Source organism: Centrocercus urophasianus, unplaced genomic scaffold, assembly GCF_019232065.1.
Source record: "Centrocercus urophasianus isolate 14NV4802_14NV808 unplaced genomic scaffold, USGS_Curo_1.0 seq_37, whole genome shotgun sequence".
Lineage (NCBI taxonomy): Eukaryota > Metazoa > Chordata > Aves > Galliformes > Phasianidae > Centrocercus > Centrocercus urophasianus.
The window spans coordinates 5,110,027-5,124,984 of NW_024884944.1; the positions used below are offsets into that span (position 1 = coordinate 5,110,027).

The 14,958-nt window shown below is 47.8% G+C and overlaps 1 protein-coding gene across 5 annotated transcripts in view; it reads right to left on the reverse strand.

Annotated features, from left to right (window-relative positions):
* SIK3 (SIK family kinase 3) overlaps positions 1-14,958 on the reverse strand; it is a 71,106-nt gene that overhangs the window by 31,301 nt on the left and 24,847 nt on the right. For all 5 annotated transcript variants that reach the window (XR_006171023.1, XM_042831862.1, XM_042831866.1 and 2 more), the window contains 2 exons: positions 4,170-4,286; positions 2,344-2,407 (listed from right to left, as the gene is read on the reverse strand). Coding sequence is in view for 4 of the 5 variants with exons in the window: in XM_042831862.1 (XP_042687796.1) it covers positions 2,344-2,407; positions 4,170-4,211 (106 nt within the window). In the remaining variant the exon portion in view is untranslated. Of the gene's footprint in view, positions 1-2,343; positions 2,408-4,169; positions 4,287-14,958 lie in introns of those variants that run through there.

Genomic DNA, 14,958 nt, shown 5'->3' on the forward strand with positions numbered 1-14,958 from the left:
TCTTCTCCCCAGTCCCCACACAGTGAGGTGCAAACAAAGTGAATTATCAGAATGCTTTCCAGTAACAGATGAATCAAGGACACTTACGGCACTGTGTGACTGCTAGAGGAGTTATCAGCCCTGCCACAGCCCTTGTACTGGAAATTCAGATAAAGGAGCTGTAAAGCTCTCAGGTGCTAGCTGGGGAGAGCCTGCAGGGCTCAGAATGACAAGGGACAAGAGAGGCAAGCATCCAGCACTGACTGCTGTGCTCACACAGCAGCCGCTGGGACAAAACTGCCACTCGTTCAGCTGAAAGTTTCACCCTGTGTTACTGCCTGTGGAACATTGGCAGCTGTAAAGCCCAGTTTAAGCCTTCAGTGGTCTTGTAAAGCATCAAAGGGAAACAACTTAGATTTGCTTCAAATGAACCTGAAGCTCACAGTGCTGCAATGACGTAACTCAGATCTATGAGGCACTCAGGTTTACTTTGAGCGTTCAACGCACAGAAAATCAAGGCCATTTCACAGACGTTAAGAGAGAAGAATGAGATGAAGGACAAAGAACACACATGTTCAATACAGGGGACATATCCCATGCCCAGGAGGTGGCAGATAATCCAATGAAAACAGGCATTTTTCTCCCACGTACCCTTGACACTGGAGCACACACTGCCAAACCCTGTGAGGATGCGAGCTGGTGCTGTTCTGATTTGTTGGCCATGCAGTGAGAGCTGAGCTCGAGGGCTCTTCAGGCTGCACAATGCCTCACCAGGCCCACCTACCCACTGACCTTGGCAGCCCACACTGCAGGGAGACTGGGCAACACGAGGATGTGATTCTTCAGTGCTAGAGATGCTGAAGACTGCAAGGCAACATTTCCAAAATGGGCTGCTGCTTCCTCCCAGTAAATTGCTTCCTCTCTTAGAGCAAAATCTTAATGGCTACTCAGGAAACTCTGATTACAGAAACCTGAGACTTTGGTTTTCCTCTCTCTGCTCTAATGCTTCAGGGTGCTGGGCCTCATGCAGGACCTGGAAATGCAAAAAGCCCAGCACGGCCTCACAGCCATGGGTTGGAAAAACACTACAGCTACTGCGTCACTGGCAGTGCTATCTGCTCCCAGCTCTGAATGAGGATAAAATGCTGGGCAGTAAAATGGGAATTAGCCATTCTAATGAGCTGAATTTACTACAGCATAAAATGTTTCAGAAAGCAATTAGATTTTTCACTTCAACTCATGCAGAAGGCTATTTCTGTAACCAGGAGAATTTGTTCCAAGTTTGCATATGAGCTTGCACATAGTTCTGGATTTTAAAAAGGGATGAATTGTCTCTGCCAAATTCAACAGAAGAGGGAGAAAAAGTCAAAAGGAATTCATACTTTCCTGCAATGATCCGCATACAAGTGAAGTCTCATAACCACTGGCAGCGTCTGATACACATTCAGATGATTGTGCTGCAATTATGGCTTGCTGCACAACATCAGATGAGTTTCACAAGCCCTCAGAGCTGCTGAGCGTCCAGCACCATGATTAATGTTTGAGTAAACAACTGGGAGACTCAGCTGGGTGACAGCAAGGTTTCACCACACACCCGTGCCCTGCAAACAGCAGCCACGACTGCCTCTTCCCTCAGCTGTCACCTTCCAAAGGAGGAGGAAGGTGAAGGATGTGGGCCATGTTGAGAAGAAAGTATGGCTGCCATCTAACAATGGTCCTGAAGAACGGTTAGGAGACCGTACCCACCAGAAATCTGCACTTCCCAGCTAAAATTGCCCTATTTTTAATCATTTGGGGGTTCTCTTGTCTCACCAAGGGGTTCATCACAGAACAGCTTCTGTGGTCAAGACATCTCAGGCAAAACCTTGTTAGCATGTAATGGAGTTTAAAATGAATGTAGCTAATATGTGCTAAGATAACATTCAGTATCTTTTATATATATACATATATATTCATGCTTTTGAGAATGAAATACTACAGAACTGCAGGAGCCTATTTGTCTTTGGATGCTATTAACACATGCCAGCATTTGACCTACAGTCAACAAATTCCAGATGACCTGCTGGGAAGCAAAGCCCTCAGCATCCTCTGCAACTGGTCCCTGCTACAACGTATTTAATTTAACCACAGAATAAAAGAGGAGCAGCACCACCTGTCAACCAAACCCAAAGAAGCAGCAGAGGCTGTGGAAGATATTTTTCCATTAAGTTGGTATCATTTATTTTTTTACCCCTTTTGTCAATGGAAAGTTCTCAGGCTGAAGGGCATCTCTCAACTGAAACAAGAGAGCACGGCAGCTATTTTCAGTTTACTGTACTTAAATGAGTGCATTATCTGATTAAAGAATGCAATAAATGTACTTACCAAATATTTCCCCTCCGCTAGCATACTCTGTCACTAGATAAATCATCCTCTCTGTCTCCATAACCTGGACATAAGGACAAAAAAGCCACAGATAAAGGAGACTGCTCATGCAAAAAGAAACACGATAGAGGATTTGCATTCCTTGTCTAACACGTGCCCAGAAAACATAGGGTGGTTTTTGTTTCTTTCTTTTTTTTTTTTTATTTTAATATTGCATATTTTTGTTTCCAGAGCAACAAAATCTTTTATGACTATTGTTATTATAGCCCCTCCCTCCTTTTTTTACCTTCTAAGCCCTACACTTTCAACAAAACATGGCTTTAAACTCAGATTCCTGATAAAAAAAACAATGAAAGGCTCTGAATTCCCAAACCCAGGTTTTAGTAACTTTTATTTAGGATTCTGGGGCAAGAAAAAAAGCATGAAATAATCAATCTGCAAAGAGACAATCCCTAAGTATCTTAAAGTGCCATAATTCTGCAGTGTTTGCTGAAGGCCCCTCAATTTTGGCTATTTGGCAAAAAAAGCTAAACATTAACCTCTCTCACTTCTACTCATTTTAACTCTTTGGAGTCCAAACAATGGCTTACATCCACCAGGCACAGATCAGAAGCAGACTGGTCTCGAACGGACAAGGGTTTGATTCTAAGAAATGGCAAAATCATTACTGAGGATTTAACTTCTCCCTTAGAATGATACACGAGCATCCCATGACAAGGAAATAACCCCTGACTATTTCCCCAGAATTTCAAGTTTCCACATGTCATTGCTTGCCATCAGAGAAGAGAAGCCACAAACAGCAGGTTACTCAACTTAATTAGCCGCTTGCACTGTAATACTTTCCCAAGATAAAGGGCCCTGGACAACGTGTGTGCTTCCCCAAAGAGGAGCTGACTTCCCAGCCAGAGCTGGATGGAAGCTCCCTCCCTTTCCAATTCAGGCTGTGGCTGTGAGCAGATGGCAGGTGGTCCTGCACGAGCCTGGCAGGCAGCAGTCAGCTCTGGGGACTGATAAGGAGCCATTTCCCTACAGCTTCCCAGAAATCAGATTGCAGGCAACAGAAGAGAATTTGAACAGAGCTCTCAAACACTCTTTGGTTGTAAATAACTGTGTGAGGTCTTGAATCAGAAAGATTCAGAGAGGGGATATTTCAGCAATCCATCAGTTTCCAGAATAGCACTGAGCATTTCACCAAGGTGTTGGTCCCTCTTACTTCCCTCCTCCCGCCACTCTGCTCACTTCTGGCCTGCTGCAACTTCCCTGCTGTTCTGTTTGACCATGCTGAATACGTGCGTGAAAAGCAGCACACGTGGGTTTTGTCTCTGGCAATTCTGTTTGCAGAGTAAAAACGCCAAAGAAGCAAAAAGTCTGCAAACATGGGACAAAAGCAGGTGTGCCACAGCTATTGATCACCTTCCAAGAAAGCACAGAACAGATCAGCAAGTCCACAAACCACCGGGGAACTGTGCACAGAGGGAGAGGAGAGCAACACGCTCTCAGTCCTGCCAAAGGATGAGAATTACTCTCTCCCTTCGGCTGAGAAGGGTAGCCCACATCCGGCTTCAACTGGGAAGCTGAAAAGCAGACAATAGCCATAAAGTAATGGCAAAGGGCCAGCCCCCAGCGGAAGTGTGATCTCCCAGAAAAGAGAAGGGTTAGCCACACTTTTTGCCTGTCCCCTTCTCACTGAAGTACTTTGAGACCTTGAAAACATGAAGACTGTCCCAGTACTTCACCTAGGAGAAAGAGGGACAAACCTATGGAACACTGTACAATGTAAAGCTGTAGTGAAGAGGGAGGGAAAGCTCACCGCAGAGTGTTCCTACCTGATATAACCTGATGATATGTGGATGGCAGAGCATCTTCATGATCTGAACTTCTCTAAATATCTTCTTCAGATTCTCTTCATCCAGCTGTGTCTTATCAATTATCTTTATAGCAACCTAGCAGAAGGGGAAAAGTTAAAAAAGAGGTTAATTACCCAATCATATATGTGGAAGAACATTTAAAACAAATACTGCACGTAAGACTACACCGTACTAAACACAGTACTTTGTAGCCCATGCATCGGAGAGCCTGGGAGCTCTGCACAGCCTCACCTGCTGTAAGCTCCAGGAGCTCTGAACACAGAGATGGGGGCAATGAAGGAAAGGGAAAGGCAGCAGGGCAGTGGGCTCTGGTGTTACCCACACCATGGCTGCAGTGGAATGGACGCATGTTAGCAGGGAGGGGACGCCAGGCTGCTAACAAGCCTTGCACACCCTGTGAGCTGCAAACACTACAGTTGCACTGCTGCTTGTAAACCAAACTTCAGCCGCCAACAAACCTCAGTGCAAGACAGAAGCTACATTATATGTTAGTTCAGCTCAAGATTTGTGTGTTGAATTAACATCCACCAGCAAGTTGTTCTGCTTAGACACAGCACTTTCCCTGAGAAAACAGCCACTTTTACACGAGTTCTCCCGGTTGCTTTCCTGGCGTGTGATTTGCAGGACTTTTGTTGCAAGAAGACTGCAGAATCACATAAAGATCAGGGGAAGGGCATTGAAAGCAGCACTGCGGGCACAAGTGCTGATGATGCAGAATCAGAAAGATGTGACACAGGAGCTCCAAGCCCAGTTATGTAAATGCAAGCTTGCAGCAGACTCCAGCATTCACTAGGGATGGGACGAGTGCTTTGCACAGAGGCCAGCTGCAGGCTCTTTCTGCCTTTATTCCACCAGCAGGCACCACCACCACGTCCTGGTCCTGCAGGCATTAGCACACAGCACAACATTCGTGCTGCAGGGAGCAAAGGCGTCCAACCAACTCGCAGTTGTGGCAGCACAGAAACAACACCTATAGAAACAAGACACTCTGAGATACCAGGAAAGCATTATTTGCCTTGCAACCAGACACTTGCCTCAAGGTTTTTCAAAGGCACTACCATAAAGGATGAACATTTTAAAAGAGAACGGTTCGGGCTATTGGCCCTCCTCAACAGGACCACCACCTGCACACCGTCTGCCACAGGAACTGTGTCATCACTGCCCCAGCAGGCTGGGGTTTGGCACTCCTCAGCATGGTAAATTCAAGCAGTACTCCTGAAATCACCACTTCTTCCTCTGTCCAGTCCTTTGCAATACATACAGCAATCTGATCTAGCTGTAGATGTCTCTACTCATTGCAGGGGAGGTGGACTAGGTGGCCTTCATAGGTCCCTTCCAAATCAAACAACTCTATGGTTATCTCGAAAAATCAATTACCTTTGAAGTCAGTCATGATTAAAAGCTTACAGAAGTCCCATTTTCTCCCTCAAACAAGATATTGCTGGTGGAAGGCAGGCCTTAACACCGAATCAGCCTGCAGAAACTGCACCACGTGTGACTGGACCGCATCCAAGCTCCAAACTAATAGCCCTGACCTTCACACCCAGCACAGGTGTTGGCAGCAGGGGAAGCCCGAGTGCACGGGGCCAAGCACAGGGCCCTGCGGCTGCAGATCAGGCATGGGAGCTCTGTGGGGCTTAGGAGCACTCTGCAGAGCTCCCTGCCAGCCCCAGTGAGGAAAGCAGACATGGCCAGCAGCAAGTTGGTCTGGGTTCTGGTGGCATTCCTCCTCCGGTACCAAACCCCAAGAATGGTGCCAAACGATGCTCCAAGAGGCATGGCATATTTGGTGGAGGGAAGGGGGAAACAATACTATCTTGAAGGTCTTTAAAGGAATGATCTGAAGCAAATGAAAATTCAGCTATGTATTTGATGAGAAAATCCGTACCTGAAGAATAGCCGCCCTGCACATGAGCAAAACCCTGAAGAGGCACTATGTACAACAAGCTGCTGTTTTTTTTTCTTTCATTTGAAACACTTAGAGCAGAGGAATCATTCCAGACGTCCAAGTCACCGAGTGTGCTTACTACAGCAAGAACAGAAGCTGTAAAGCAGCCAGGGCTGGCACTCGGCATCAGGAGTAGCTGGCAGCAGCAGGGCTGGAGCCAAGGCACAAGGTGAAGCAGCACAAGCAGCCCCTGCACGCCGCTGCCAGGCACTAACGGGTGGTGATTAACAGGGTGACAAGTTGCTGCCGCGTCCCGGGCTGGCAGCATCCTCCGTGGCCCAGCAGACGTGCAGCAGTGTGCAGCTGTGAGCTGTGCTGCTGGAGGTGCATGACGCCAGGCTCCAAGGACAGCGCTCAGGGGTCGACTGGAAAACTTCAGAGAGTCAGAAGAGGTTTGGGAATGCTCGCATGCCTCTGCCCAAGGACTTGCTTCTTATGAACAAGCTTTTGTAAAGCTAAAACCAATGATGTTTAAAAAAAAACAAATGGTGAGAAGCTTCCTGCAAGAGTGAAGGCAAGATGTCTACCCAGAGACATGAGTCATTTCCAGGCACAAATATTTAAATGAGAATCCACAGGTCTGGAGCACTCCTAAGCTCCTTACTTATTTCACAGCTGTATATTTGCTCAAAGGAAATCTCATTTCCCAGCTTAATTATCTGAGCTGAGCTGACACTTCTGGCCAAGTTCAAGGTAGGCAGAGCATGCGAAGGGATGTAACTTGGACAGTGAGCCCAAGTGGAACAGAATGGAATTTCCTTGCCCCTCTCTGATAGCGCAGGGCAGTGCTGCCATCACATACACCTGTGTGGGGAGGTACACGAAGGCACTGCCATCTTAGAGACCTGCTACTTCCCCATCAGATGTGTAGCCCTTGAGTAAACCTGGGTCTGTCCTCCAAAGTGAGAAAGAGGAGAGGCCTGGCACTTCCGAAGGATTTTCTTCCAAACGTATTCATTGAATTTAAATGCCTCCAGCGACAGAGATAACATAAAAGGTAAAAGTCTCCTGGAAAAGCCTGGGGAAAGCACCTCGTGCTCCAGTTTCAGGAAATTCAAGGCTTCCTCACCAGGCACGGGTGGAAGTAGGAAATCCCCTCGGTGCTCCTTGCAGAGGGACCGTGCAGGGAGTGCCAGGGCTGGGGGCTGGTGGAAGAACTGTGTGGAGTTTGTGTCAGATGCTTGGAAGCCTTTTTTCCAGAGTGAAGGAGTGCTTAAACAAAACAAAACAGTCTGAGTTGGTTTCTCCTCTCCTGCATTTCCCAGCTGGCTATTATCCTCCCTCCCTCGAAAGATGACTTGGCTGATGTGAGCCCTCCTTTTTGTTGAAATCCCAAGATGACTCCATCAGAAGATCAGCAGTGCACAAAGGATGAGGTTCAATCACTCACCTGGATGTAAACACCTGCCCACGCTCCAACCGACCCCGCAGGTTATCCAGCCCTGGAATCAGGGCCACAAGTCCTGCGCCCTTACACAGCACAGGCACTTCTTAGGAGCTGCATAATAATAGTGCCCAAGCAGGTGTGTAACTATTTTCTCCATAAAACATGGCTTGGGATTCCTTCCAGTACTTGAAGGGAGCATATAAACAGGTGGGGGAATGGCCGTTTACAAGGGTGGGTAGTGATAGGACAAGGGGAATGGTTTTAAACTGAGGCAGGGGAGGTTTAGGTTGGATATGAGGAGGAAGTTTTTCACATACAGGGTGGTGAGGCACTGGAACAGGTTGCCCAAGGAGGCTGTGGATGCCCCATCCCTGCAGGCATTCAAGGCCAGGTTGGATGTGGCTCTGGGCAGCCTGGGCTGCTGGTTGGCGACCTGCACACAGCAGGGGGTTGGAACTGGATGAGCACTGTGCTCCTTTTCAACCCAGGCCATTCAATGATTCTAGGATTCCTGATCCTTTTGCTAATGCTTTCTTACCAGTCTTCTAATGGCACTGTTTAGGAGCAGACGGATCACGGCAGGCACCAGCACCCTCCACGTCCATTAGCACAGCACACTCAGCGGGGTCCCTGTCCCACTGGGACAGGAGAAATGCTGCTGGGGTCAGTGCTCTGGGCTTGGCAGAGGGCTGCAATGCACCTCGAGGAGGACGACAGCCCATTGCTCATGCCAAGCAGTGTCTGAAGGAGCCAGGTGGCTGCTTCACCCCTCTCCTCCCCTCTGCCAGGCGTCACTGCTACCAGCTAAGACCCAGACAAATGTTCCCATCACTCACAAGACAATTCCCATCAATTACCGCCCTCGTTGGCAGCTTCAGCAACAAGCAGATCCGTGTCAATGACGCACGGCAGGCTGGCTGCTGGGGATGAGCCTGCCGTGGGATGCAGGGCTGAAGGCAGGGCCCTGACAGTGCCCACAGCTGCTGCAGCCCAAAGCACACCTCTCACCACCCAGAACCAAGGGAGAAGTGCTGGCAGATGGGTTTCCCGCTCCAGTCAAGGGGAACGCTGACATTTATGGCGCTATGGCTCTGCAAAAGGAACAAATCTCTTGAAGCACTGAGACTCAACCCAATTAAGGGCACTCCCTCATCCCTACAAATTCCACATAAAAATACAGAGAGGAAAGAGCAAGGCTAAACATCATTAAATAAAGCACAAGTTAAGCTACAACTAAAAGTGGAAGAAAACCATAATCTAATTTCTTAAACAATGAAATGCTCTTTAAAAAGTAGTCTGAAAAATTAACTGTTCTTTTATCAAAAGTTAATGAAGCTTATGGGCAGCAGGATACATGCCAGCTCTGGGGCATGCATGCTGCTACCAATTAACAAAATGTTCCCTCCACTTCTAAACATTTCATTTTCTTCCTTCTCAGAGCCAACTAACACACCAGGAGTTCGAGGGACAAATTGTTACTTGGAAGAAAAGGTAAGTTCCTAAAAACAACAATCCATAAAGAAAAGGTGAGGCTTTCAAGCTGATGACTGTGAGGCTGCGCCTCTGGGACAGAGGGTTTGGCCATGGCATCTCCACGCTTCTCCTTGCCTGCTGTGCTCCAGCTGAACACTGCTCCCTGTTTTCCCGATTCTGAAGCTGTGTATGGTGGGGGCCAGCCAACCTGCTCTTAATAGGAGACTGCAGTAAGGAAGTGGGTTTTAAAAGCAGCCGCGTGTACAAAATAAACATGTCAGTCTCAGAGAGATCTGAAAACTAGCAAAACTCCAAGTGAAAAAGCCTCCCAGCCTGAGCCCTGAGCTGACTTCATTATACCCAACGCCCCAGGCAGCCCAGAAGCTTGGTGACTGATCCAGTCAGAGTGCCCATCATCTGGTTAGCCCACCACAATCCCTGGGTTGGGAAGAGAGCTAAAGGATTGTGCCAAGGACCAGGGCAGAAGTCTTGGTGCAGAAAATAATACCCACTTGTAGGAATTCAAACTTACCCAGACATCCTGTTTATCAGCTAATGTGGCTCATGTTCATGCACACTTCCTTGAATCACTGCTGCCCTGCCAACAAGGAGAACAAATCCCTGCTAGCAGGGGCAGATGGAGCAGGAGGCACCTGGGTGCCGAATGCCTCTGTGTCCCCACTTTTTCTTACATCTCAAACTCAAAAAGAATTTGGCATGTACCAGAATGGGTCTGCCTGTAAATTCCACCTTGCACTGAAGTTAAGCCACGAGGAGCAGCTCACAGCACTGCACGTGCGCGGAAGGGAGCAACCACTCTGCCTACAGTTGGGCTCACGCTGGCAGCCTGCAGGACAGGCACTGGAATGGCAACCAGCCCTGGCTGCCCTCCCTAAGCTGGCTGATCTTCCCTCGGCCTCACTGGGAAGAGCCAGGTCTGCGCCCAGCAGCCTGCTGATTGAAGTGCTTGAGCAGAGCCCTGCAAAGCAGTCACACACACAGCCAGCCGGGGAGACCAAGCATCACTGAGAATGAACATCAAACTTCTCAGAAGGTCAAAGAGAGAAGAAAAAAGACAGGAGATACTAGCCTGCCTTCAGTGGAAAGAAGCCATAACAAGAGATCCTTCCTCCTTCTTTCAGGTACCGAGCGAAGAAACAGCTGAAGACACTGTCCTGGGCTAACATCCAGCACTTCTTACCTCTCAGCAACTTCTATCTAGTTATAACTGATTAAAGTCTCCTGCTTGGATGACTATTCCACAAATAAACCACTTTCATTATTTCAGCTCAGTCGTTTCTATAGTGGCATAAGTTAAAAATCAGAAGAAAAGCACGCACCTTTCAGACTGTGAGCATGTGATGGATCTAACCAGTTACAAAATAATAGTGCCAGTAAGTGTTAGCTTAAGTCAGCAATCGATCTTCTCAACGTAACAGGAGCCAACAGATGGCACTGACAAATTGACTGCACTGGGAAAAAAAAAAATAAAGCATGTTTAGGAAAAACAGAGTTGTTCAGAGAAGTCCCTCTGCTTCAAAATCCTCCTGGAAAACCCTCCATGAGCATTCACAGATGTATTCTGCTATAGATGAACGTGTCCACAGAGCTCGGCTCCTCCATCACCCACAGCACAACGCAACCAATGCAAAGTGGGCATCCACACTGGTCTGGGGGACTAACCAATAATAAGCTGCAAAAGGCCAGATTAAGTGCAAAAAAAGAGGCAGAAAAAGTGTTAAAAAAAAAAAAAAAAGTGTGATAGGTGAGGAACTGGATGCAAGCACTGCTTAGAGAAGGACATGCAGAGGTCAGAACAAAGCCAACTCACTTCAGCATCCCACATGGCTAGACAACAGCACGCTTGTCACCAAACCAGAAAAACCTCCCTTGACAAGCTAGTGGCCAGGTGAGCTACCTACACCTCAGAATTAAGTAACCATCAGAATGAACCTAACCAGAAGTGATGCTGCAGATAAAACTAGGCCATTCTGCAGCAAAACCAGAGACTTATGGAGGTGGCATAAATGCAAACATTGGCAGCGACTGAAAGCAGGAAACTGTGGACCAAAATGCGTCTAGCAAAGCTGCATTTGCTCAGGAAGGAAGTTATCACCTCGTCCACATCCCTCTTCAGAATCAATGCAGTGACTTGTACCTTGCACAAGGTGAAGAATACACTGATGGTGTTTGGAGAAAAGTCAATATGCCCAAATCCTCTTGGTCTGCTGCAGTGTTAATACTCCACTTGTGTGTATGCTGTACTCTGCTATGACCTTTCTTCATCCCCAGGGGAACAGGACTGGAATTTCAATGACAGAGGCAGAAAAACAACGCTGACATCCACAGCCCAGTATATCAGCTAACCCCCGTTACAGAAACCTCATCATTTCAGTGACATGCAGCAGCCTACACGCTGTTTGAATTATCACAGCTAGAGGAAACTCATCCACAACACCCTCTAGGAGCCCAGCCTTTACCACACTGACGGCCCAAGCACCAATTCCTCCCTGCCCAGCTTATCACTGACTTTATGCCAGCAGCTGCAGCTTCTCTTTTCACAAAGAAGCTATCAAATGCATACAGCAGTTGCACATCTGAACGCGCTGCTTCGCAGCATGAACTTCAGTGCCAAACAGTGACTTAATCCCAAATGCAAATCCTTACTTTTCTTATTCTCCCTGTCCTGAAAAATAAAAGAGATGACAGGTATGCTCCTGCAGTCCCACTAAGTTAGAAATAATGTTCCACAAGGAACAAGCCAGGTTGATTGCCTTGCTAGAGCTGGCTTCCAGTAATTGTATTCTCCTTCACTTGTCACTGTTTCCTTGCATCATAGATCAGCAAAAGCGCAGTTCTGAAGAGCTGTTCTTAATTACTTCATCACTTTGGGTAACAGCAGGAAACAGACTCCAAGTTACCTCCACTGCCTGCTGAGCAGCTCATACCAACTGCATCCAGACCTGTGGAGCAGCACGATGAATGGTAAGATCCCAGAGAGAGACAAGGAAAACATAACTGGAGATGCTAATTAGATGAATGAACCATTTCAGTACGTGAAGAAACTCTTCTAGCAAATCAGGTAGCTGGAAATGCTTCAGTTTGTGACACAGATGCACCAGAAAACATCATCTCAAATGGAAGATGCAAGGCTTGGGAAGAGCAAGAACTGCACCAGCCAGCTTCCACATTTCAGAGGATTATTACACCACGTTGCATAGGTAGGTAGGTCTGAAAACCTGAATGCCAACGGGATTTAGCTGAACTTCACAGCCCAGCTACCAAGGCAGATACCTACAGACCAACACCACGTAAGCCTAAGCCCAAGGCAGCAAAGGTTAGCAGGAGCTAACGAAGGCGCTCTGCCCACCCCTGCTGTCCCCAGGCCAGCTCTTCCTTGCCTTCCTTACAGCTCATTTCTGCCTCATCACAGCTCACCTAATGAGAAGCCTTCCACTGTAGAAATTGAGATCTCCCCAACCAGAGCATACTTTAATCAGTTCACAGAGATTAAGTTGCAAATTAGGCCACTATCTGGTCAAATCTAACCCATGCTGCAGGTGCAAAACACATCAGACAGATGATTAATGGGAAAGCAGCTTTTGCTCATAACATTAGCAGTGGCCCTCCATTAATTACAGCGGGATCTACCGAGGCAGCCAAGTACAATGTGGGTTTGCTGGAGCAAAAGGAAGGAGCATTCAGACATGCATCCTGCCCTGGTTCAGCCTGTGATCTGCTGACAAATCTGCAGAGCTACTTCTGTGGGTTCTATGCAAATTAAAAGCAATCGCACCACTTAATGCACAAAGATTGCACTTGTTAATTAAGACCAGTATTTGAATGAGCTTGGTTTAGCTAGCGCAAAACCTAATGGTGGCACATTTCAATCTATCTAAGCTGGTTAACTCGTCAAACGCAAGGTGAAAAAGCAAATCCTGGTTGAGTAAGCACGAGCTGCTCTGCAAACAGTGTTTGAGTGCTATTGCTGCAGCAAGCAACAGCAAAGCAGCAATTCAGGGAGGCCCATGTCTGCATGGAGAGAAGCTGAGAACTGAACCCAGCTCTGGGAGGAAGCTTGTCCATCTTGGTCCCCTCTCCATAGAGATCATCCTTTTATTTCAGGGCACTACATTCAGTTCTTTCAGCACTCCTCTATAAAGGAATTAAAACAGTTAAACTTCTGTCTCAGTCCAGACAAGCAAGGCTGGGCCACGTCCGTGCAGCACTGGCTGTCAGGACACAGCACTAACCTCGCTTAAATCAAGGAGAAGGGAGGAAAGGCCTGGGAAAATCAGATGACAACACAGGATGTTCTCATCTGTTATCTGCTGCGTTTCCCACACATGGAGAGAAGCGCACATCAACTGCACGTAGGAGGGAAACAAAAAGCAGTTGCACACATTCAGCTCTGCACCTCAGTAGCAATGGAAAAAGCTGAGGAGGAGAGGTGGGAGGGGGAGAGCAGCAGGGACGTCACGGGTTGGGGATCCTGCAGGAGGGCAGGTTGCCTGGAGACAGAGCCAGCAGGAGCAGGAGGGAAGGCCAATGCTGGGAAGCAGAGCTGCCTGGCACCAGCAGGGCTCAGCAGAAAGGCATCAGTCTTCAGCTCTGCAGCCAAAGGCTGCTTGAGGTGCAGCCAGAAGACTGCATCTGTTGTGAAGATTTTAGCAATCTCAAATGTCCAGTGGGTGCTCCTTCATTTCTAACAGCCTTAAGAAATGTCGACGCTGCACTACAGCTCAGAACTGGATGGGCCTCAGCACTGCTAGGAAAAGCCCAGCTGCAACCAGGTGAGACCAAAAGCACTGCAGCTTGCTTTGGAGGGCACTGACGCACCAGGTTCTCCACTGCTATTTTAATTGCAGAGGCAGCACGGGGAGGAGACTACAGTGAATTCATTTATAGTACCAGTGACGTGTGTAAGCCTCCCCAGCGACATCCAATACCATCCAGCAGGCTGGAACAATCTCAGGAGAATTAGACAGGTTCTGAGTACATCAAATAGTGTGCTGCTGAAAGCCAGGCCCTCCATGACTTGCAGGAATCACAGCCAGAATCATCCCATCCCAACTGGTGCCGAATGCTGGGACAGCACAGGAGCGCCCAGACACAGCCAGCTGGCCAGCCTCAAGGTTGCACTGCAACATAAACATTCAACAAAAACAAGACTGAGTTTCCCAACACCTAACTCCCATTTGTCTACAGCATCCCAGGTGGTTTTAGTAGAAACTGACTGACTACCATTCAGACAATCGATTTGTAACAGCTTTTGAGATTGCCATTTTAAAAATGAGAAGTGGCTGCTCAAGAGCCAATACTGCTAAAAATAAAAGGGGCTGCTGGGTCCAATTTTATTAATACACATCACACTGAAGAATGAGCATCTTGCAAAAGCAGGAGTGCAAACTCTCTTTGCAACAAACATATCTCTGCTTTGCCCAGAACCAAACAGTGGTGTGGAGCTGCTGCAGCCAACACAGCCGGCTCGGGTCAGAGCCCAGACCTGCTTCCAAGGTCCCCAGCACTGTAATTATCGTGTTTCTTGTATTGCTAATGCTCCTGCCTGCAGTCAGCAGAGCTGGAGGAAATCATACAAGACTGTTACTGACTGACACTACATTAGAGCAAAACCCTGGGCTCTCAGAGTTGCTTAGCAGCACAGTTTTGGAAATGTAGTCGCATGCAGGAAGAAATCTGTCACAGCAGGCTTCACATCAAGAATGCCGGGCAGCAGCAGCCACCAGTCACCCGCTGGGGAACTAAGCCATGCTTGCTGCAGTGCTGAGACTTGTTGGAGAGAAGGTGGAGAAGGACAGGGCACGCTGCCTCCTCCCACACTTTTAGAACGTCTCAAATTCTAACACGAAGCCTTCACTTCTGAGCGCTGGAAGCTGTGAGAATATTGGAGCAGGCAGGTTTTACTTGTTTACTGAAAG